Source organism: Aegilops tauschii, chromosome 7 (genome assembly GCF_002575655.3).
Source record: "Aegilops tauschii subsp. strangulata cultivar AL8/78 chromosome 7, Aet v6.0, whole genome shotgun sequence".
Taxonomy (NCBI): Eukaryota; Viridiplantae; Streptophyta; class Magnoliopsida; order Poales; family Poaceae; genus Aegilops; species Aegilops tauschii.
In genome coordinates this window covers 556912622-556935230 of record NC_053041.3, presented here as the reverse complement: position 1 = coordinate 556935230, position 22609 = coordinate 556912622, and the positions used below count along the sequence as shown (strand labels likewise).

The window sequence follows — 22609 nt, the reverse complement described above, 5'->3', positions numbered from 1 at the left end:
CTGGAGGAGATGGTGGTTGTAGGCGGCGTCGGCCTGCGCCTCCCGGAACTGCTCCTCACGCATCTGCCTCACCCTGTCCATATATTGGGCACGGGCCTCGCCGATGGTCATGGTGCAATGCACTGGCGAGGATGGCGCGGAGGAGGGGGTTGGCGCCGGATCGTCGACTACCATGTTCCCCATTGGGACGTCGTCGTCCTCCGGCTGCCTGCCGGCCAGCCGGTCGGCAGCCATGGCTGCCATCTCCTTGTGGTCCGTCGTCCGCCCGTCCCGAAGAGCGCTGGAGCGTGAGGAAGCCATGGTGGGCAGTAGTGGTGTGGAAAGGAGAAAGGGAACGGATGCGGATGACTGCGGCTATGGCCGGCGCAGTAGTTTATATAGCAATGGTGGGCGGGCGGAGGGACGGAGTGTGGCGCCGGAGTAGCCGCCTCGGCAACAGCGTATCATTAATGTGGGCGGCAGACGGACGGACGGACGGCACTTGTGTCGTTTGAAGGCGGAGCAATCGCCTGCACCGGGAAGCGGGGCGAGCGGCGCTGACTGTTTCACGCGGAAAGCGCGCGCGGGCGAGGAGATGACTTTACTTGGAGAGGATGACATTGGGGACCCACCAGGTCCATAGCCTCACATACGCAAGTGCCTTCTTATTATATATATATATATATATATATATATATATATATATATATAACTATAATTTATTTTGCTTCCTCCTGGTTTCCTGACATCACGGTCCCACACCATTGTCAACCTATGTAGTAGTCAATAAACGAGAGAATTGCACAAGAAGCGGCCGACAGCTGGGACCAAGCGGCTCGAGCAGTATTTGTGTTTTTGAGGTGTGAGCACTGCTGAAAGATCGTGGATGTCGCCTAGAGGGGGGTGAATAGGCGTTTTAAAATAATTACGGTTTAGGCTTGAACAAATGCGGAATAAACCTAGCGGTTAATTTGACAAGCACAAAACCTACAACAACTAGGCTCACCTATGTGCACCAACGACTTATGCTAAGCAAGATAAACAACTAAGTGATAGCAAGATATATGACAAGAAACAATATGGCTATCACAAAGTAAAGTGCATAAGTAAAGGGTTCGGGTAAGAGATAACCGAGACACGCGGAGACGACGATGTATCCCGAAGTTCACACCCTTGCGGATGCTAATCTCCGTTTGGAGCGGTGTGGAGGCACAATGCTCCCCAAGAAGCCACTAGGGCCACCGTAATCTCCTCACGCCCTCGCACAATGCAAGATGCCGTGATTCCACTAAGGGACCCTTGAGGGCGGTCACCGAACCCGTACAAATGGCAACCCTTGGGGGCGGTCACCGAACCCGTACACTTTGGCAACCCTTGGGGGCAGTCACCGGTACCCATCAAATTGCTCGGGGCGATCTCCACAACCTAATTGGAGACCCCGACGCTTGTCCGGAGCTTTACACCACAATGATTGAGCTCCGAACACCACCAACCGTCTAGGGCGCCCAAGCACCCAAGAGGAACAAGCTCAAGGGCACCAAGCACCCAAGAGTAATAAGCTTCTCAACTTGTAACTTCCACGTATCACCGTGGAGAACTCAAACCGATGCACCAAATGCAATGGCAAGGGCACACGGAGTGCCCAAGTCCTTCTCTCTCAAATCCCACCGAAGCAACTAATGCTAGGGAGGAAAATGAGAGGAAGAACAAGAAGGAGAACACCAAGAACTCCAAGATCTAGATCCAAGGGGTTCCCCTCACATAGAGGAGAAAGTGATTGGTGGAAATGTGGATCTAGATCTCCTCTCTCTTTTCCCTCAAAAACTAGCAAGAATCCATGGAGGGATTGAGAGTTAGCAAGCTCGAAGAAGGTCAACAATGGGGGAAGAACACGAGCTCAAAAAAGGATAAGGTTCAATGGGGAAGAAGACCCCCTTTTATAGAAGGGGAAAAATCCAACCGTTATGTGCTCAGCCCACACACGAGCGGTACTACCGCTCCACGAGCGGTACTACCGCTCTGGCGGAAGAAGCAGGGAAAAGGAGCAACCAAACATGAACCTTGGGGCGGTAGTACCGCTTATAAGCGGTACTACCGCGCACCCCAGCGGTACTACCGCTGGAGGAGCAGAACACGGGACCAAAAATGCAGTAGCGGTACTACCGCCCGACCGGAGCGGTACTACCGCTTATAGGCGGTACTACCGCCCATCAGGGCGGTACTACCGCTTATAGGTGGAACTGCCGTGCCTTACTGCCGTGCAACTACTGCAAAACTCGACACGAAAAATGCAAGACCCAAAATCGAGGCGGTACCAGCGCGGAACCGTAGCCGTACTACCGCTTATGGCCATAGGCGGTACTACCGCTTTGGACAGCGGTACTACCGCTTGGGGTGATAAGCGGTACTGCCGCTCTGGCCGCGGTACTACCGCTAGGAAACCAAAACTGCCATAACTTCTGCATATGAGCTCCGAATTGAGCAAACTCAAGCTTGTTGGATTGAGAAAGACGAGTAGCATCAAAACAGCGACTGGTTATAGTAAGAAGAGGCAGGGGAGGTATGCCAAAAAATAGAGGAGTGAAACCTCCAACCGAGAAGAACCGGCATAACCTCCAACATCGAAAACATCATAGAAGATGTGAGTGAACTCCGTTTTCGATGAACTCGAGCTTGTCATCAAGATGACCATAAGCTCCAAAACTCACAAAGAGAAGAACCAAACAAGAACCAACAAAGATGATGCAAGGATGCAATGGTTTGAGCTCTCTATGAACGATACGATCAAGCTACTCATCGAGAGCCCCCCTTGATAGTACGGCAATCGATCCTATAACCCGGTCTCCCAACTACCATCATGAGACCGGTAAAATAGAAAACCTATCAAGAGCAAACCTTTGCCTTGCACATGGTCCACTTGAGCTAGATGATGACGATCTTGACTCCCTCAAGTTGGACCACCTTTCTTGGTTGTGTTGGCTCGATGAAGACTAGTTGATTGCTCCCCCATACTCCACTATGGGTGAGCCACTCTTCCGCACATCTTCACCAGTCCATTGTCACCACAATGGACGGCAAGCTTCAAGCATTTGATCTCGTCATGATGCTTCACTTGAACTTGCGCACCGCAACATCTTCACAAGTCCATTGTCGCCACAATGGACGGCAAGCTTCAAGCATTTGATCTCTTCATGATGCTTCACTTGAACTTGCACACCGCAACCTAACCCCACAAAGAACTCTCACGAAGATCATGGGTTAGTACACAAAGCGTAATCGACAATGCTTACCACACCATGGGATCGCTTGATCCCTCTCGGTACATCTTGTGCGCTTTGTGTGTTGATCAACTTGATTCACTCTTGACTTAGTCTTGATCAACCTTGACTCTTTCCAACTCTCTTCATTTGGATGATGTCTTGAAGGTAAACATGAATGATCACACAATCTTCTTCTTCAAGACATGCTTGCAATAAGTTCTACTCTCACATGACCAATCTTTGGATAATTCCTTAATAACACCTTGGTCACCACATAAACTCCTTGAAACCAACACATGGACTTCAAGAAATGCCTATGGACAAATCCTTCAAATATAACTCAAGGCAACCATTAGTCCATAGAGATTGTCATCAATTACCAAAACCAAACATGGGGGCACCGCATGTTCTTTCAACTGCAGAGTTTTTCGATGTTTAGCCCAGATATTAATTTTTCTCCTCTGAACAACAACAAAAACATCGCTGCAGGTATTAACTGGGCGGGCTGTGGCCCGTCTAGCCCAGGCCAGATATCCAGGCCAGATATTAATTTTTTTCAAGCTGAAAATGGCTAGCCCAGCTATACTTTTTTTAGGAATACCAAGGCAAGGTCAAGTTGTTATTCTCCGCCCCGCTGGGCTACAAATCTTTCCTAGGAGGGATGCATTAGGCTTAACAAAAAAATGGGCTTTAAGAAATAATAAATGGGATGTAATTATAAAAACTGGGCAGTAACTATAAAAAATGCACCAAACACGTGATTACTTTATAAAATATTATTTTTGGATATTGAAAATTTTAATTTCATTAATTATTGCGAGCGCAATGTTTCGTTGGATTTTTACGTAATATAAATTTATATTGAAATTATATTTAATCTGACTAGAAATTTCAGGATAAAAATATTTCGGATCCCATCAAAATGTGGGAAATTTTATTGAATTCTGTTTTGAACGGTTGGTTGAAATGGGCTGTACTTTTAACAAACTGTAAATGGGCTGTAGTAAATTCCATTATAATTCAAAAATGGGCTACACATTCTTACAAATCTCAAATGGGCTATAAGTTCTCTGCCACACACTTCTGGCCTTACTAAGTTGACGCGTCCCCTAAAAAAACAGAGTTGACGCGTATGCAAGGCTTTGTCAACTTATAGTCAACACACGGTTCTAGCAGCAGTGGCCGTTGGATGTCCATCCAATGGATGACGTGCTTCTTCTTCAATCTCAGATATTCTAGCTTCACCCGCCCAAAAAATGATTCCTCCCCCTGACATCTGGGGCGCACCGTTTCGGAAGCTGACCTGTGGGCCTACTAAGTTGACGTACCAAGGGCTTTGTCAACTAAGTCAATATAAATGATTCTAGCTGCAGTGACCGTACGATGTCCATCCAACGGTCGTCGTGCTTCTTCAACCTCTGGTCTTCTTGCTCCAGCCGCCCAAAGCTGCGTCGGTCGTGCCGCCTGCTCCTGCTTCCCGTGGCCGGCTGTGCTGCCGCGGAGGCCTCACCGCCCCCTACTACTCCCACCGCTGGCCAGGCCATCCCTCCACTCACCCACACCCCCTATTATTCTGCGGCGACAGCAGCGCAGCCGAACCAGTGAACCCTCGTACTCCTCTCCGCGTGTGCATCCACTGCCGCGTCTTCCCCGGCTCCGCGTCGTCCCCTTCCTGGGCCTCGCCGTCGTCCACCGCCCTGGTGCTCTCGGCGCGGCGTGGTCAACGTGGTCAAGGAACGACTTCCATCGGACATGGACTGTACGTGGAGAGGCTGACAGCTGGGTCCACGGCAGCCGCAAGGAAGTGCCTCCTTATTATGCGGAAAATAATTATTCCTCCACCTGACAGCAGGGACCCATCGTACGGGCCACCAGTATTTTGTGAAAAAATATCGTTTCCCCTTGACTGCTGGGGCCCACCGGACGGGCCACCGTATTTCGCAAAAAAACGTTCCCCCCGCTGTCAGCTCGAACCCACCGGAAGTGCCTCCTTATTACGCACAAAAAAAGAATATTCCCCCGGCTAGCTGGGACCCACCTTGGTGGGAGGCTGACTTGTGGGCCTACTAAGTTGACGGGGACGAAGGGCTTTGTCAACTTAGTCAATATGAACGATTCTAGCTCCAGTGGTCGTACGATGTCCATCCAACGGCCGTAGTGCTTCTTCAACCTCTGGTCTTCTTGCTCCAGCCGCCCAAAGCAGCACCGTTCGTGCCGCATGCTCCTGCCTCCCGTGGCCGGCTGTGCTGCCGCAGAGGCCTCACCGCCCCCTTCTATTCCCACCGCTGGCCAGGCCCTGCGGCGACGGCAGCCTCACACCGCAGCCGAACCAGTGAACCCTCGTACTCCACTCCGCGCGGGCTTTCACTACCGCGCCTTCCCCGGCTCCGCGTCGTCCCCTTCCTAGGCTTCGCCGTGGTGCTCTCCGCGCGGCGTGGTCAACGTGGTCAAGGAACGACTTCCATCGAAAGAGTACTGTACGTGGAGAGGCTGACAGCTGGGTCCACGGCCACAGCCCAGTTTTTTTGTGATTTGCCAAGTAAGTCGCTTTGTCAGGCCTGTTGGGCTGCAAATCTTTCAAGACGAGGAGAGTTTCATTCGGCTGGCCGAGAAAATGGCCCATCGGTAATGAGAAATGGGTTGTACATTTTTAAAACACATCAAACCGGCAATTAGTTTCAAATATTTTTTTTCATTTCAAGATTTTAAATTACATTAATTTTTATGCGTGGAGAATTTGTTGGATTTTATATTGATATACATTTATTTTTAAAATCAGTTTGAATGTGAGTCGAAATTTCGGGATTAAAAACAGTTCAAACCGCACCGAAATATGCAAAATTTCGTATAATTTTTTAACCGTGGCCACAATATGGGCTGTAGTGCTAACAAAATAATATGGGCTCCAAAAAAACCTCAAGAATTAGCAAATGGGTTGTAAATTATTAAAAATAATGGTAGATAGGCTAATTCCCTAGCGGAACCAATCAACTGGTGATTGTGTTCCCTCCACTTGTCACCCAATAAAAAAAACAACGAATAGTATTTGTGTACAAAACAAGCCATTTGCAATTGCACTTCACACACTTCTCAATTTGCTACAACAGATAATAAAAAACAGTCATTTATCTTCACACAGCAAATGATTCGACCTAAAACAATTCTGTTTATCTGGTCGGCGGGATTCCTGTGGGAGGGGAACACAAAATGCAAAGGCAAAAATACTTTTTTTTTCTGTCAGCAAGCCCTCTACTTAACATTTCCTCCACGGAATTGTGAAAAGGGGTTGGACGCTCCGATGCACAGTTCAGGAAGCCCATCGGTGCCACAGGCAGACACAGCATACTCAAAACTCCGAATAGTCACAGCCCAACTAATAATTGGTATATTCCTGTCTCTCATCCAACATCCATGCATAACATAAGAACTTGAATTCTTATCAATACTGGAACTCAACATAGAGGGAAAGTCGATTTATGGATGGCACCGAGACATGTTTACAAATGTCAAAATAAGATAAGAGTAACAGGATTACAATAAATGTTCTATTAATACAGCAAAAAAGTGTATATTCTCCACAAATCTACAGCCAACTGGTTCAACTTTTTGGGTTCAAAAGTATAAAGAAAAACAGAAGAGCGTAAGCTCTGCTACTAAGAAAGAAGCAATGCTATCTTGCAGCCTCTTGGGACAGTTACGGTCATGGCCGACCTGTACCTCGAAGTTGGAACCTCAGACATGGTTGTCAAACCTAGATCAATGGAAATTCATCAAGCACAGACCTTATATTCTAGTAACAGAATTGTAGTCTCTTATAACCACGTAAAACACAAGCATACCATATTCTGATAATGTTGAGATGCGGCAACTGGCACATTTTAGATACTATATGCAAAAAAAAATCAGAGCAAACAAAGATAATAGAGAATCCCTAGAGACCTGTTTAAAATCACTCACACAGCTGAAAAAAAACAAGTGCGACCGGGGATGCCATCCCAGACCAAACTACAAAGGTTCCGAAGGAGGACACTTGGCAGGGGAGGAGGAGTTGTTAAGAAAGTTAAAAATACAAAAAAAAGTAGAAGAGCTAAGCTGTATTAAGCCTCAGAAAGCCGCAAAAATATCGTCATTTGTTATCTGACGGTAATTCCAACATAAAGCTAATCATCATAGGCTCCAATTGCGTTCTAATAGAAAACAGGGCCCTAAACATCAAACCTTGGGCCAAAAAATCAAAGAAACAGGGTGTATCATCAGAATATAAATGACTTCTCATTCACAGGAAAATAAGCACTGTGTCAGAAGGTGTCCTAAGATTGTTTCAAGGTTTCATCCTCTGATACTGACCAGATTAACAAAAAACTGGACCAAATGAGAAAAAAATCAATGGTGGATTCAGATGCAAAGATGACATCACATGGGCGGCTCAAGCCGCCCTCGGATCAAGTGTTGGATTATGCATCAGTACCTCCTCATGATCCAAACAGATTTTGCAGACTTGAAGGCAAGAATAAGCGAATGCCAAATAGTCAACAACTGAAAAGGAGTTGCTCAGTGGTGGCAATATTTAATTGGTTCGATTCTGCCAGCGATGTCGTCAATGCTTTCAGAAGAGGGAGCTTGTTATCCTCATCGCAACTCTCCAAAAGAAACAAACAAAATCAAAACACAGAAATGAAAAGAGACAGATCAGGTGAAAATAACAATGAACCGCATATTAAAAATAAGAAAACAAATTAAGAATCCAATGAAACAAGCATGGTTTGTTGATGCTCAGATTCTATGGGTGTATAGGAGTCGTTCACAGGGATCTCCTGTCAGTACGAGGAATGTTTTATAATCACTGCACCCCCAAAAGTTCAAAACACCAAAATAGTGGTGCAACAAGAACTCGAATTATACAAGACAAAAGAAAGCATGAAGAAAGATTAAACAGGAATTTGGGGGCGAGCGTAACCCAAGATCCATCAGACGGATTTGTGCTCTAAGCGCCACCTGAATACCTTTCGGGAGCTTGGTAAACTCAGATCCACCAAGAGAACGGCGGCCGGACAATGGGACTGAGCTCCCCGAATCAAACCAACAGAACATCAACACATGAACAAACAGAAAAGCAGAAATCAATTTGTCTGTGTGGCAAGTTACTAATGAAGCACCTCCACTAGTAAAGAAGGCGCTATCAACGAAACTCCCAGACATCGGTCTTGGCCTCCCATGAATCAGAAGAACAGCTAAGCTAGTTAATCCGGGATTATGAAGGCCACTGACAAAAATGAGAAACAGCAGCCATACAACCATAGAAAAACAAAGATTAGATTCAAAATGTTTAAGAACCAATCCAACACCCAGCAACAGATGTGGAGGGTGAGACACGGTGGAGGCTCTAGATCAGTGTAACGCCCGCAACGGAACCAGCATGAAAGACAAAATCCACAAGGTTCTCTCAAAGGCGACCTACTGTTGACAAGTCTAATGAAACAAGATGAAGAGGAAAATACAAAAGCATACTAATGTAGAAGAGAATGAAGCGCCACTGGTGTCCACTAGTGAAAGGAAGAGGCACATGGACATCTAAGCCAAATATTCTAATCATCTGTAGAATGTTATTTCATGGAGAAGAAAACCTCCCTAGATAACAAAAGGGCGACATAAGGTGGGCATCACATTCTATTGGGCTACATCTTAAAATGGAATAGAAGTGTTGCAGAGCCAAATCAACTCCTGGGGACAAATCATGTCTCAAATAGACGCATCCCTCGGATCTCATAGCTATTGGCATACGATATTATATTACTCTTATCTTTCTTTATGATGATACCATCCTCATCTTAATTTCCTATTCCACTCTTATGAAATAGAGCATGAACAATAACTAGTTTTAACCACAAATCAGAAGAAATAAAGACTACAATGGATTGAAGCTAAAACTAATTCAAGCCATCTTAGGTACTATATGTTGTTCTTCATCTGGACAATGCTGCTCAAGCTAGATACCACAAACAAAGCTACTCAAACAGGACAATGGTACACCCAGCTTTTTTATATTTCATAGAGCAGTTTCTATTTATGTTTTCAGGTTTTTATTCCATCAGTTCTGTTTAAGGCAAATAAGACTGCAACGCTGAACTGACTATCACATTGAACATGAGTTTGTTTCCTAAGATAACTTTTACATTGGTTCTGCTGCACAGATGATTCAGGCCAGAATGTATATGAGTGAATCTGGTGTCGTTATTTAACTCCCATCTCGTAGGACAAAGAGACGAAGCTGATGACAACACACAATCTGCGAGTTTTTCAGCCTCTTCCGCAAATCAGAGGTACTTGTGAGAGGATAGTTAAACTCGGTAAAGATAAATACACAACCACTTAATTTACCAATTAAAAAGAGCAGAAGTCAACTTGAAAACAGGAAGAATAGTTCCGTGATCATAAGAACCTCAGACTTGCCCATGAATGTCATGTGGATACAGCGCCTCCAGGTAGGTTCATCCTGTAAACAGGATCCTAGAGCTATCTGCACCTCCAAATGTTGGGTGTGGCGTCATTGGCAATTCAGATGGTGTTTCAGAAGAATTTACATGCTGAGAAGAATTTACATGCTGATAGAACTTATGGAAGAGACCAAGGTAATTAATCATTAATCTTCAGGTATCTACCATTGGAGAACACAGCTTTCCTAAGTGCAAAATGGCTCAGATCTTGTATAACAAAATTTTCAGTCATGAATTCTCAGAAGCAGAACTGGCATGTTTGCTGAAAGTGTTAATCATCACAGCCAAGGTAAAACCAGAACACACAAATCTAAGAGAGAGAACAAGATTTGAATGGCTCATATTAAGAAATTCAACCATGTTTTCCCTTGTACTTCATGGAGTAATCAGAAGCGCGGGTAAGATTCAAATCACTGCCATCAATCAAATTTAATACACGAGTGATGAAGAAATAGTGCAGAAAAGAGAACTTGAAAAGGTGGTTCAAAGCAGGTGTGGCATCAGATAATAAGCGGAGTTTTGTAAACATATCCAAGATTCAGTGTTTAGCATACAATATTCACCTCATTTGCCACCCAAAGCCACACAAGAAGAATCAAAAGAATTCAAAGCTTAGCTGAAATGGAGAATCTCGGTTAGACCATTTGAATCAGAGCAATGGCAAATGCTGCAAAACGGTTGGTAAGTAAACCATCCCACTATCCTCACCCGATCTGTCCCACAAAGACTGGAGTCAAGTAATAAACTGAACACCATCTGTCTATGAGGAAGAATTTGAGCTAAGGCATGAATTTAAGAATAAGAGATCAGAAACCTATTTGTTCAAAAAGAAAGATCTTTGTTTTCTCTCTGATGCTATCCACAAGGGTAAGCACTGATGATGCAGACATATCAACATGGCATCAGTTCAGACCGCCCGTCTGCTTGTACTCTCTTCATCGAGAAAGATTTGAGACCAGATCAATAGAAAACAATAACACAATATGAAATGACAGTAAACACAAGATAATTTTTAAACAAAGCACAATCAAAAGAGATAAAGAATCCTCACTTCTATTCCATTTACAAATCAGGACAAAAAAACAATACCAACAGATCAACGGGGGTTGAGATTGTTGAGCGAGATGGATCAGATTTCTGGCTTGGAATCCTCTGATAAAGGATTACAGTTGCGCACAGTTTAATCAATGTCGATCATTTGGGGAAAGGATAATCACTTCCATTCAACTTCAAAAAATGAAACAAAGCCCAATCAGAAAGTTAAAATAGAACAAAACAAAGCAAGGTGCATCAGATCTCTGGTTTGGAATCCTGTTATAAAGGATTAAATTTGTGCACAGTATAGTTAGAAAGGACGCTAAGTCCATTGAGTTTTCTTAGTAAAATAAAAACAAAATTGAAAAACCAAGGTTGCAGAAGATAACAAAGATGGATCAGATTTCTGGCTTGGAATCCTCTGATAAAGGATTACAGTTGCGCACAGTATAATCATAGTCGATCATTTGGGGAAAGGATCCTCACTTCCATTCAATTTACCAATCAAATAAGAAAAATAGAGGTCAAGTATAAGAGAGAAAGGGGAGATATAGAGGCTGTCATGCGAGATGGATCAGATTTCTGGCTTGGAATCCTCTGATAAAGGATTACATGTGCGCACAGTATAATCATAGTCGATCAGCTGGGGAAAGGATCCTCACTTCCATCTACATCAAGAACCAAGTCTCAAAAACCAAGAGAGAAAGTAAGGACCATGTAATCATATTGATGATGACCATCAGATCTCCTAGCTAATATGGCCCTAAAACAACTTAAAAAAATTCTTGGCTAACAGGTCCAATTGATTATGCCCATCAGATCTCCGAGCTAATATGGCCCTAAAAAAATTAAAAAATTATTGGCTAACAGGACCCACTTGATTATGTCCGTCAGATCTCCTAGCTAATATGGAGCTAAGACCATTTAAAAAATTCTTTGGCTGACGAGAAGACAGTACAGTGCAAGATCTGCTAACAGAAAAAATACTTAGGGCAGTCAAACTGGAACAAATCAAACTCATCAGACACAGAATGTATACTATAAATAGCAGAGCAAATGACGTTGACCAAAGATGAAATGGGGTATGAGGCTCTAATGGTCGGCATCCCTCAGATCTCATAGCTATGGCCATCACGGATGAACATTAAAAGCAGACTAGTTTTAGCCACAAGCCACAGGTACAAAGAATACACTAAAATGGCTTGAAGCTAAAACTAATCGACCATTCATCTTTGGTACTGAAATTTTTTCTTCATTGGGACACTAACTGCTACTTGAGCTAGATACCACAGACAAAACTACTGAACAGGACAATAATAAAACACTCAATGCTACACCCTGGTGTATAGTAGAAACCAAATGAGAAGGAAGCATTATGTAACGATATTGAAGGTATCCCTCAGATCTCATAGCTAATATGGCCATCATCGACGACCCTCAACAATAGTTTTAGGCCCAAGCCACCAGCTCACCAAAAACGGCGAGACAAGATGGCTTGAGGCTAAAACCAGTCATCAGTCGTCTTCGGACCAGAATTTTATCTTCACTGGGACGTCAATCAACCACAACGAAACTGCATAAACTGAGAAATTCATTGCTAAGTCGAACCCGAGAACGCACAAGCAAAACAACAGCCAAAGACATGCGTTCAACGTAAAGATCTACCGGGACTGAGCCTACTGGGATCGATACAGATCTGTGGGAGCTCGCCTCCCGTTTCACCGATATTACTTGAAAACAGAAAGCGGAACCGCTGCGGCAGCTGTTTCAGGTTGGGCGGCCGTGCGGCTCTCAAGCGCTGCCAGGCTACGCAGGTCCGGGTATCCGGTGGACGACGACGGCGGAGACGTGGCCGCAGCTCGTCCCGCGCGGCGCCGATGACCAGAGCACGAGCGAAACTGGGCGAGAGGGGGCGGCGGCGTGGTTACAGGAGGCGAGGCGAGGAGGGCACAGGAGCGTGGCGGCGGTGGGAGGGGGTCGCAAGGAGCAGATGGGGCGTGAGGACGGGGAGATTAGGGTTCTGCTCCCTTCCTTTTGTAGCCGGCTTGACGTGAACCCTGGGCATAAGGCCTGCACGCCAATGTTGTGAGGCCCGGCCCGTTACAAGCGGCAAAATTATGGCGGCACCGCACGGGCCTAGTGTCGCCCTAATTCACGCTCGGCTGGGCCTAGGTGTCACGCCTGCTCGGCCGCTCGCTAGTTTGTCCAATTTTTTCTGCTGTTGGTCTGGTATAGGAAAAAAAGAGCTGGTTTTTTTAATACTGTTAAAAAAAGTGTGAAACCGAAAAATAGTTTCTAGATTTTAGAAAAAGGTCATGAATTTTAAAAAGGTATTTGAATTTGAAAAACAATATCATGAATTTGGAAAGTTTGCAAATTCAAAAAAAGGTCATGAATTGAAAATTTTCGTGAATTTGAAAAAACTCACCAACTCAGAAAAGGTTCACACATTTCAAAAAAGTTCATGGATTTTAAAATGTGTTTGTGTAGATGATTAATGTTCGCTATTTTGGAAAAAACATCATGAATAAAAGAAGATCAAGAATTTTAAAAATGTTCATGATTTCAAAGAAACAAGAATTTGAACAACTTTTGCAAATTTTAAAAAGGGACAAAACAAATAGAAAAAGGTGAAAACTGAAGTAAAAAGGTACAGAACCGGCCAAGAAACCCATAACATGAACAGAACATGCGTGCGGTGCGGATAAGATCCCAACAGTGTGTTTCCTAAACCCTAGCGTGAGAAGTGGAAAAAAACGAGTGTGCATGTGGGGCGGAGAAGAAAATGGACCAAGACCCAAGGTCTAATGGGTGTGCACTTTCTACCAAAACTGTTGAGAGGGTTTGGTCTTTTTCGAGGGAGGGTTTAGCGCTGGCGGCTGACCTCAATCTTTCTCATGTGAAGCCGCCACAGACTACAAATGACTCACATCATCATTATCAAGGAGATCAAGCAGCGAGCTTTGGTGTTCAGTTCCTGCTCCTTTGTCCATGAAGGGCGCCTGTCAAATGTCGAGGCGCATTGTTTAGCTATAAACATGTCCTGATTTTGTCATTAGGGTGTCATGTGTTATTAAACCAACTTGATCCCGATGTTATTCCTGAAAAACTTTCTTTTGAGTAACAAAGTCGAGTGTGTTTACCCAAAAAAAACATATGGTCGTCTTTCTCAACGGCGGAGCTATGTGGTGAGCTGGGGGGCTGTGCCCCCCCCCCCCCCAGTCTTGGAGATATCCCTAAAGAATTTTTTATTTGAAGGGCTTAGGTTAGGAAAAAAATTAGTGTTTGGCCCCCTCAACTCTTCATCTTTTACGTTCCCCGCCCCCCCAGCATTTTCAGTCTAGCTCCGCCACTGTTCTTTGTTATCCACCCATGATTTTTAGCAAGGTCAAAAAAAGGTTCATGAATTTAAAATAACATTCTCAAATTTGAGTAATGTTTGCGAATTTAAAAAAAAAATAGGACTTCAGTTTTTTTATTAATTTTAAACAATGTTCACAAATTCATGATTTTTTGCTTATTAAGAAAACATGACTGTAAAACATTAACAAATGTGAAAAACATGAATTAAAAAATGTTTGTTAATTTAAGAAATATCCCATATCTGAAAAATGTTCACAAGTTTAGAAAGTCTTTGTGAATTCAAATAGTATTCATGTAATTGAAATGTTCTCGGATTAAAAAGGAAGACACTTAAAAGGAAAAAAAGGAAATTAAAAAGAAGAATAACAGAAAAATGATAGAAAGAAAACCTAAAAACCTTGTTGAAAAAAGCAGGTTTTTTTTGGAGAACCTTCCCAAACCCAAAAGGAAGGATCTCAAAAGTTTCATAAAATCGGCTGAACAAAGCCATGTGTAGATATAGCTTGGTACCGTGAAAGAAAACCGGTTGTAGCTAGAGCTTCGCTACCACTAAAACAGGCCAATCTAGTTGGCTTCTCCGGTTAGCGAGCGACGTGAGCAATACCTAGTATTTGTTGTAGCACACTGCTGCATCTGGCTATACGAGGTATTATATTATAGCATCGGTGGCCATGGACCAATCATGGAAATGTTACACAAGTGTGTATTTCTGTTTGGGGTGTCAGCGGACGATGATCTGGAGGATGGCATATGACTCATATTTTCTCGTGGATACAGAAGAAAGATTTCGGTATCCCTAAGAAGTTGGCCATAATTTTGTTTTTTATGTAAGGGTTTGTTTGTATCGACGGCACGCCATGAGCATAGCTCGATGTCATCTCTGCGCATTCATCTCGATGAATCAAACTTCTTAGATAGGTAAACCTCGTGATGCATCTGCTCATGTTGTCTGCATTCTACTGATGCCGACTTTTCCATTTGATCATTGTTGTCTTTTCTACTGGTAGCACTCACTGCTAGAGAGTCATGGAGGCGTGATGGATCTCGGCTCTTGCCGGTGGGAGGGCTCCTGCTTCATTTTTGAAGGTTTTTCTGTGTGCGTTTAGGGTTTGTGTTTTGCTCAGGAAGACAAGACGGTGGCGGCTTCCTGAAGTTGGAATAAAGTTCTCCCCGTCTAGTCCCCGTTTTGATGGTGCGTCTAGCATCATCGGAGGGCGTGTGGAGATGTGTCTCCGGCGGATCTCGCGGGATTCGGTCGGCGTTTGTTTTCGGTGGATCCACATGGATCTGTCCTTCGTTAGTTTGTGTTCATGTGTCTGCATATTGGATCCTTCTGTTCTACGCTTCTCTTCATCGGCGGCGATTGTTGTTCTGGTGCGTTGGTCCTTTTGGACCTTAGCACGACGACTTCCCGACTGTATACTACAACAAGGTTTGCCCGGCTCAAGTGAGGGAGGGGCGATGATGGCAGCGCGCCTTCGGCTCGCTCAAGTAATTGTAGTCGCCGCTGGGTGGTCTATGGACCTTGATGTAATTTTTACTTCTAGTGTTCTTTGTACTGCTTTGAAAGATGATGAATAGATTGAAAGTTTATCCCGTAAAAAAAAAGTCATTTGCGGTAGGCCTAATGAACATTGCGGACCAAGTCAGGATGACATTATCCTCTTGGAAAAGCAATGGTTTATGCTATCTTGCAATTCCCTTTGCACAGATTATATTTTGTTAAAAATTCCCCTCTACCGTAAAAATATCTAGTACTTTGGACGTTTTTCCTTTAAACAACTTTAGATAATTTTTTTTTTGAGAAATACTTTAGACAAAATTTATAGACCTTGTTTTCAGAGGCCAAGGAAAAACTGAAAAGAGCCAGCCTACAAGGCCCGTGCCTACAAGGCCAACCCGTCCTCTCAAAGGCCTTCTCGTATAGGAGACGCGAGTTTCTCTTTGCCGCATCGACGAGCTGCGCCGCCTCCTTCTCCTCGCTGACGACGTCGCGGAGGGGCGTGGCTTGCGGATGGCCGGCACCCGCTCCCGCCGGCGCAGAAGAGCGCGCACTCTGCGGCAGGCCGCCGAACCCTCGCCGCCGGAACCCGCTGCTCTCAGCTCCAGGTCAGTACCCTCGCCGCCTCACTCTTCGATCGCCACCCCTCCTTGATCATGACCTGTTTAATTGAGGTAATAAGGGGGTGAACAACACCGGCCACGCATCAATCGATCACCACTGCCGCTTTAGTGAATCAATCAGTAGTGAAATTTCAAGAGTCTTTTGGTGAATTAGCAGGCATTCGTGGGGTGTTTCGGTGAATTACTAGTGATGTTGGTGACAGATGAACTGGCAGTGATATGTAGGGTATTTTGGTGAACTAGTAGTGGACTAGTGGTAATTTCTGAATCGGTGCAAGTCTGTAAGCCTTTTAGTTTAGGAATACAGTTTGCATTAGTATTGGTCTAACATGGAACAAGTCAATTCCAGACCACTTCTAAATCCTGCCTAGAACTATGTTTATTGACAAGGGATTTGATGGATATTTTTACGGTGACACCGTTTATCGACAAGGGATAAACTAAAAACAATCGAAAATTCGAAACTGTCCACATAAACATGCAACAGGCTTTATTGCCCTTTTTATATAATGTAAAATGTTATATTCATCTCCTGATGTGACTTGGTTTATTGGGCGGGTAGGTTGGATCCAAAGTAAAATCAAGGAAAAGCGCCTCTCGTGAGTATTACTGTTGTCAGTAGTGGTGGTACCACTGCCTGTTTGAGGATACTCTACAAAAAAAATAACCTCTGCCATGATTTGAAATAAACAATTTTACATATGGTTGGCTCACTGAAATATATTCTAGTTATTGCCATTGTGGAAAAAAAAATCAAGCTGTAGGTGGTTCCGGCGTATATTGTTCTGGTGGAAATTTAGCATGCTTAAATAGACACTCTCTGTTTGCCTTACTGTTCAGTTAAAGCCTACTGACAGTTTATTAGTTGTATGTCTCTACTCTCTAATATGTTTCGCTTATTTATTCTGATCCATTACTCTTGGATTTTCTCTTGGACAGAGAAGTTGCTGTTGTAGGCACCTCAGGCTCTACCTCCTTGCTGTCGTCAGGACCTCATGTTTGTGCAGATCTCCCGGACACCCTGCTTCATGAGATCATTGCTCTTTTTAATTCTTTCCACGACTTCCTTGCTTTTATAGGCACTTGCCGCTCTTGGCGCGTTGCATTTTCTTCCTTCCCCTCCATTTATACCTCCAACTTTCCGCCTTTGCACCTAAAACCAAATCTTTATGCTCGTCCGCATAGCCATGGTATTAAGCCCGTCCTTTTATCTGACTGCAAATGGAAGCTGAGTGATCCTACCCACAAAAACGTATCCCTTTGCTGTTCTGTGCCCCAAAACACTCCAAATCAGATGCACTATTTGGGCTGCTCATATGGGTATCTTATCTTCTCCTATGAGGAGCACTGCCTCCTTGTTGATGTGCACAGTGGTACGAAGGTGAAGCCCCCCAAACTTCGATCCAACAACCGCCTTGGGTACTTTGGTGGCATAGGCATTCTTACAGGTCCACTTAGTTCACCCAACTCATGCCTCCTCCTATGCTCGAGAACCTCCATGTTTGAGTGGCAGGTTGGAACAAACTCCTGGTCAGAACACCCTCTTACCCTTAAAGGTGAACGCATCCATCAGATAGTGTTCTTCAAAGGTGTCACCTTTGTCATGGATGTTCTTGTGAGGCTCCACACTATACACTTGTCACCTGAATTCAGCATGCAGAAAGTAAAAATCGCGCGGGACCCTGAATCCTTTTTTATTAGCCCATGGTTGGTGGTCTCTGGTGACATGCTTCTCATGCTTGACCTTCGCATAGGATCTGACGAGTTGAATGATGACTCGTGTTATCGCTTCTTTGAGGTCTTTCACCTTGACTTTTCTGTCGAGCCAGCCAAGTGGGTGAAGAAGGAGAAGCTGGAAAATCAAGCTCTGTTTGTTAGCCTTGATAGGAGGAATCCTGCATTTGCTTGCATGAGCCCTGAAAGATGGGGAGGGAAAAGTAACCGCGTTTATGTTGCCAAGCTATTTGATGATCCCGATGAAACTTGGACTGCTGTTGAGGTTGGCCAGCGAGTGCGAAAAGAAACTGTTCACAGCCTTTACTATGGTCTTTCATTCCCGTCGGACTACAGTCATCTGGCTAGCCTCTGGCTGTACCCCAGTCTAGTCTATGGTACTAGCCAGTGATGTTGCTGAAGGGTTTTGGCTAGTCTTGCACAAGCACTGGCTATTTCTGCTGTTTTAACTTTATTAGTTAGCGATCAGCTCCTGCAACTACAATGGTTTCCTCACCTGGCACCAGTGTTATGTGTTCAAGGCCATTTAATATGTATATTGACATGGCTGGTTGTAATGTGGTTTCATTTGTTGATGCCTGGTGCCAATCTACTTAGAATGACTTCGGAAGTTTGGACCGACTCTTTGCGCTTCCATGTATTTTCGCCTTGATGAGTTTTCTGCCGTATAGAAGTTTGTACTCACCCGTTTGGCTGGTTTTTTAGAAGATTCAGTACAAGTTTTAGCATTATATACAATGTTTGGTCATTGCAGTATTTTGCTCCACTTTTTGTCTAAAGCTGGAGCGACTCGACACTAAGCAGCATGCATGCCCCAGTGGATGAGGATTGGCAGCCTGCGTTTACAAGATATATAGTTGCATGTGTTTGTTCACTTCAGCAGCTCGGGTCAGAGTAGCCATTTGAACTGCAGCTCAATCCCAAGTCTGAGTGGCGGTCTCTTGGATCATCACTGTGCGGTTGTAATTTTACTTGGGAGCTTGTAAAGCAGAGCAATTGATCTCTCCACCTTGCGCAAAATCAAGATAAGTGGTCGAAAACAAGTAGCCCGGCGTGAGCATCTTTTGTTCTATTGTTTGACACCGTATTAAGATAGTTTTCAAAAGATCTATGAAGCATGTAGTGTTAAAGGATAGCCCTTATATGGCCGGAAAATGCCAATGGAGACCGAGCATTAGTGAGCTCGGTATTTAAAAAAAATACAAAAATCATATTTGAAAGTTTAAAAATAAATAAAAAATCTGTGGAAACTTAAACGTGGTCCGCAGGAACGTGTGAAAAATCTTTTGAAAATACTGTGATTTGTAGGTTGTACAAAAAAGACAAAATCCCGGCCCAGCAATAAAACACCCGCCCATTTTAGAAATACGTATTTGACTTCTTTTTTTGTATGCCACATGTGGAAGCGTGGGAGGGGAGGGTATTTTCCGAAGAAGAGGTGCCGCTCGAGTAAATATAAGGGGCGGACGCGATGATGAGTATTTTTTTACTCTTCTAAAAGATACTAAGGGATAGGCTAGGTGCAGTTTTACCCCTCAAAAGTTAAGGTTTTACTCCTCTAAAGCCTTTAATGGATCGGCTAGAGAGGCTCTTAGCAACCTTTCTCACGTTCTCACCCTCTTTTTTTTTAGGAACCACCCTCTTTTGAAGTGTACAAGACGTCGGTGGTACTTTCCTTCTCACTTCCGGTGGTGCAATGAACTATTTGTAAAAAGGGAAACGTTTCGGAACGGCGCGCCGGCCGGCCGCTCGCTCTCACGCACAAATCCCGCACATGCAGCACGATTGCACGCGCACCACGTAAACTGCTCCCTGCACATGGTGGGTCCTGCACAACTGGACCCTTTTTCAATCTTATCTCTTCCCTTTCTTCTACCTCCAGCCCACGTCTCCTAGTACTTCTTCACGTCCGCGTCTTAGCAACAGCATGCGCGCTGCTACGACCCAGCATGAGCACCGGCTGCATCCGGCTGCTCCATGGCAATAACGGCACGCCGCCGTTTTGCTGGAACCAGCACCGCAGGGAGCTGCAACCAGCAATGTGCGGTGTTACAACCAACAGAGCAGGCGACGAAGGCATATGTATTTTTGCTGAAACCATGTGTCTATTTTGCTGCAACCGGCATTTTTTTTTGCTGGAACCGGCGATGGACCAACATGACAGGGGGAGCTACATCGTCGGGTTTTTGCTGCATCCGACAACGTGCATAGCTACATCCGGCAATTTTTTTGTTGCAACTGTCTAGTCTAGAAATTTGTTACATCATTCACGCCTTAGCTGCGACGTGCGGCGGAGGCGACGATGTTTTTCTGCTGCAACCGTCATCGACTATTGCTACATCCGTTCATGGCAGTGCTTCCACATGCATCGATGGCGACGGGTATATTTGCTACAACTGTCTTCGGTTTTTGCTACGACCCGCAATGATTTTTGCTACATCCATGCACAGCTACTACAATGGTGAGCAGCACGAGATGCTGGCAGAGCGGGGGAGGGGCAAGCCGGCCGGCGGCTGGAGGAGATGCATCCGGGGGAAACCGGCATCGTGGGAGACACATCGCTCGTGGCCATGTGATGCTACGAGGCGTTTCATGGAAGGAGATGGGGAGCTAGACTGTGTGCTGCAACCGGGGGCGCGTGGTGATGCGGGGGAGCTGCGACGAGCGGTGTCGCGAGGAGGGAAGCGGAGGTGCTGCTGCCCTCGCCGGAGGGCGCGCTGCTGCCCTCGCTGGATGGCACGCTGGCCGGAGGCACAATCAGATCGAGCATTTTTTCTGCTTGCGTTGACCTACGGAAGGAAGAAGACGATTTTTAAGAGCAGATCGAACGGGTGTTATGTGCTGAATCGCACGGCTATATGGTGACCGGCCCAAATTTGGGCCGGTGCGCCGGCGCGTATCACTCGCCTTGTAAAAAAGTCTATTTCTAGGGAAAAGCTTTGCTTGATACGTTTTGGATGCCAATAGGCATCGAACCTCGACTGGGGGGAGGAATCCTCCAGCAAACTTTTCATGCTTCCCATGGTTGGCCTAGAGGCCCACTTAATTGTTTTTTTTTTGCAAAAAGGAATGCCATGAACAACAAAGTTTTTTATGAAAAAGGCATAGAAATATAAATTTACAATTTTCATGATCTAAGTTTTAAAAAATTGCCATGCTATAATATATAAAACCACCATCATGTAATTTGTAAAATTTACAATACAACAACAACAACAAAGCCTTTAGTCCCAAACAAGTTGGGGTAGGCTAGAGGTGAAACCCATAAAATTTACAATGGTATCTAAAAATAAATGTGCCGTGTTATCTAGAAAACAAAACATAGAAAAAATTACACACAGATTTGCCATGGGTGTACATAATAAAACTGCAAAACAAAAATGGTGATGCTCTAAAATAACAAAAAATGTGTTGCTCTAAAAACCACTCCAAAAATACTCCCTCTGTTTGTTTTTATAAGATGTTTCAGACAACTTGCTTTGTACTGTTTTGAACAGTGTCTGAATGTCTAGAACGTCTTATAAAAATGAACAGAGGTAGTAATAAAATATTGTCACGCTCTAACCAGCTCTAAAATAACAAAAACTGCCATGCTCTAAAAAAATCGTGCTACTTCCAATAAAATTGCCATGGTACAATTAATAAAAGTGGCATGGTCTTACCGAAAAAATTGCCATGATCTAAAATAATGAAATTGCCATGTCATCTACAATAATATTACCATAGTCTAATTAATAAAATTGCCATAGTCTACCAGAAAAAATTGTCATGATCTAAAATAATGAAATTGTCATGCAGTGTACAAGAAAATAACATGGTCTAATTAACAAAATTTACATGGTCTAACTAATTTTTTTCCATCCTATCTATAAAACCCACCATGGTCTAAATAATTAATTTTTCATGCTACCTACAATAGAACTATCATGGTCTACATAATTAAAATTGGCATAGACACATGGCAAAATTGGAAATGATGCATACAATTAAAATTGTCATGTAGTTTGGCATTTAAAAACATTGCAAGATAAATCAAAACAAATTGTAGTGATGACATTTGTACCTAGTGCGAAAAATTGCCATGTACCTATTTTTCGCTTTTTTCACACTTGGCAAAAAGAAAAGTGAAAAACAAAGGACCGGTATTCAAACAGAGGTCTCCCAAGTGGAGTCGTGAGGTGCTAGCCAGTGTGGTGGGTAGGTATATTTGGACAGAGGAGCGTTCACGTCGCTTTTGTTCCTAGTGAACGACTTTCCAAAGCTGATATGCCTCCTCTTTGTAAGGGCATATTTATCCCTAAGATGTTTTGGTGATTGATGACAATGCTTTTGCGGACTAATCGTGTGCATTGAGTGTTTTTCAGAGATTCATCCTTTTGGCACGAGACGATTCCCTCCCCTCAGAGCTTGAAGTGAAGACGGTGTAGTCCTTTCGGATTAGTTTGGTGGACTAGTTTCATAGGGATCACCGTACTATCAAGAGGGGGTCCGTCTTGGAAAGGCTAGGGCGGAATCATCACATACACTTCCTTTGCCCCTCCCTCCGAGCCTTTCCGTTTCGATGATGGGCTCGTTTCTCTTCTCAGTGTGCTCTCTCTGGTCCCAGCGGTAGTACCGCGG

At 44.3% G+C, this 22609-nt stretch overlaps 1 protein-coding gene, 1 long non-coding RNA gene, 14 other non-coding genes and 1 pseudogene across 16 annotated transcripts; 1 reads left to right on the top strand and 16 right to left on the bottom strand.

Moving 5' to 3' along the window:
• Positions 1–6697: 6697 nt before the first annotated feature.
• Positions 6698–9348, bottom strand: LOC120968147 (uncharacterized). The gene is made up of 2 exons (XR_005762329.3): positions 7079–9348; positions 6698–6990 (listed from the first exon to the last, which is right to left on the bottom strand). It is a non-coding gene; the product is annotated as an uncharacterized lncRNA (long non-coding RNA).
• LOC120970147 (small nucleolar RNA Z112) lies at positions 7171–7304 on the bottom strand (annotated as a pseudogene).
• LOC120970157 (small nucleolar RNA snoR77Y) lies at positions 7336–7416 on the bottom strand. Its single transcript, XR_005764896.1, has one exon. It is a non-coding gene; the product is annotated as a small nucleolar RNA snoR77Y (small nucleolar RNA).
• On the bottom strand, positions 7486–7583 carry LOC120970150 (small nucleolar RNA snoR31/Z110/Z27). Its single transcript, XR_005764893.1, has one exon. It is a non-coding gene; the product is annotated as a small nucleolar RNA snoR31/Z110/Z27 (small nucleolar RNA).
• Positions 7629–7721, bottom strand: LOC120970170 (small nucleolar RNA snoR31). The gene has a single exon (XR_005764908.1). It is a non-coding gene; the product is annotated as a small nucleolar RNA snoR31 (small nucleolar RNA).
• Positions 7787–7882, bottom strand: LOC120970064 (small nucleolar RNA R30/Z108). Its single transcript, XR_005764816.1, has one exon. It is a non-coding gene; the product is annotated as a small nucleolar RNA R30/Z108 (small nucleolar RNA).
• Positions 8008–8092, bottom strand: LOC120970167 (small nucleolar RNA snoR8a). The gene has a single exon (XR_005764906.1). It is a non-coding gene; the product is annotated as a small nucleolar RNA snoR8a (small nucleolar RNA).
• On the bottom strand, positions 8367–8491 carry LOC120970164 (small nucleolar RNA snoR83). Its single transcript, XR_005764903.1, has one exon. It is a non-coding gene; the product is annotated as a small nucleolar RNA snoR83 (small nucleolar RNA).
• Positions 9349–9457: 109 nt separating the features above from the next.
• LOC120970159 (small nucleolar RNA snoR97) lies at positions 9458–9562 on the bottom strand. Its single transcript, XR_005764898.1, has one exon. It is a non-coding gene; the product is annotated as a small nucleolar RNA snoR97 (small nucleolar RNA).
• A 114-nt stretch (positions 9563–9676) lies between these two features.
• On the bottom strand, positions 9677–9791 carry LOC120970095 (small nucleolar RNA Z278). Its single transcript, XR_005764841.1, has one exon. It is a non-coding gene; the product is annotated as a small nucleolar RNA Z278 (small nucleolar RNA).
• Positions 9792–9927: 136 nt separating this feature from the next.
• Positions 9928–10023, bottom strand: LOC120970081 (small nucleolar RNA Z223). Its single transcript, XR_005764829.1, has one exon. It is a non-coding gene; the product is annotated as a small nucleolar RNA Z223 (small nucleolar RNA).
• Positions 10024–10067: 44 nt separating this feature from the next.
• On the bottom strand, positions 10068–10152 carry LOC120970171 (small nucleolar RNA U36a). The gene has a single exon (XR_005764909.1). It is a non-coding gene; the product is annotated as a small nucleolar RNA U36a (small nucleolar RNA).
• Positions 10153–10226: 74 nt separating this feature from the next.
• On the bottom strand, positions 10227–10309 carry LOC120970099 (small nucleolar RNA R16). The gene has a single exon (XR_005764845.1). It is a non-coding gene; the product is annotated as a small nucleolar RNA R16 (small nucleolar RNA).
• A 548-nt stretch (positions 10310–10857) lies between these two features.
• LOC120970089 (small nucleolar RNA Z103) lies at positions 10858–10956 on the bottom strand. The gene has a single exon (XR_005764837.1). It is a non-coding gene; the product is annotated as a small nucleolar RNA Z103 (small nucleolar RNA).
• A 205-nt stretch (positions 10957–11161) lies between these two features.
• On the bottom strand, positions 11162–11260 carry LOC120970087 (small nucleolar RNA Z103). The gene has a single exon (XR_005764835.1). It is a non-coding gene; the product is annotated as a small nucleolar RNA Z103 (small nucleolar RNA).
• Positions 11261–11337: 77 nt separating this feature from the next.
• LOC120970088 (small nucleolar RNA Z103) lies at positions 11338–11436 on the bottom strand. The gene has a single exon (XR_005764836.1). It is a non-coding gene; the product is annotated as a small nucleolar RNA Z103 (small nucleolar RNA).
• A 4641-nt stretch (positions 11437–16077) lies between these two features.
• On the top strand, positions 16078–18727 carry LOC109761774 (uncharacterized). Its single transcript, XM_020320596.4, has 2 exons — positions 16078–16240; positions 17195–18727. Exons 1-2 carry the CDS (start codon positions 16146–16148, stop codon positions 18378–18380), a joined length of 1281 nt encoding a protein of 426 aa, XP_020176185.1. The 5' UTR covers positions 16078–16145; the 3' UTR covers positions 18381–18727.
• The last annotated feature ends 3882 nt before the right edge of the window (positions 18728–22609 follow it).

Coding starts and splice junctions, on each gene's coding strand:
- LOC109761774 (XM_020320596.4), top strand. CDS start 16,146: ATGGCCGGCACCCGCTCCCGCCGGCGCAGAAGAGCGCGCACTCTGCGG. Junction 16,241..17,194: donor CCCGCTGCTCTCAGCTCCAG/GTCAGTACCCTC, acceptor TCTCTTGGACAG/AGAAGTTGCTGTTGTAGGCA.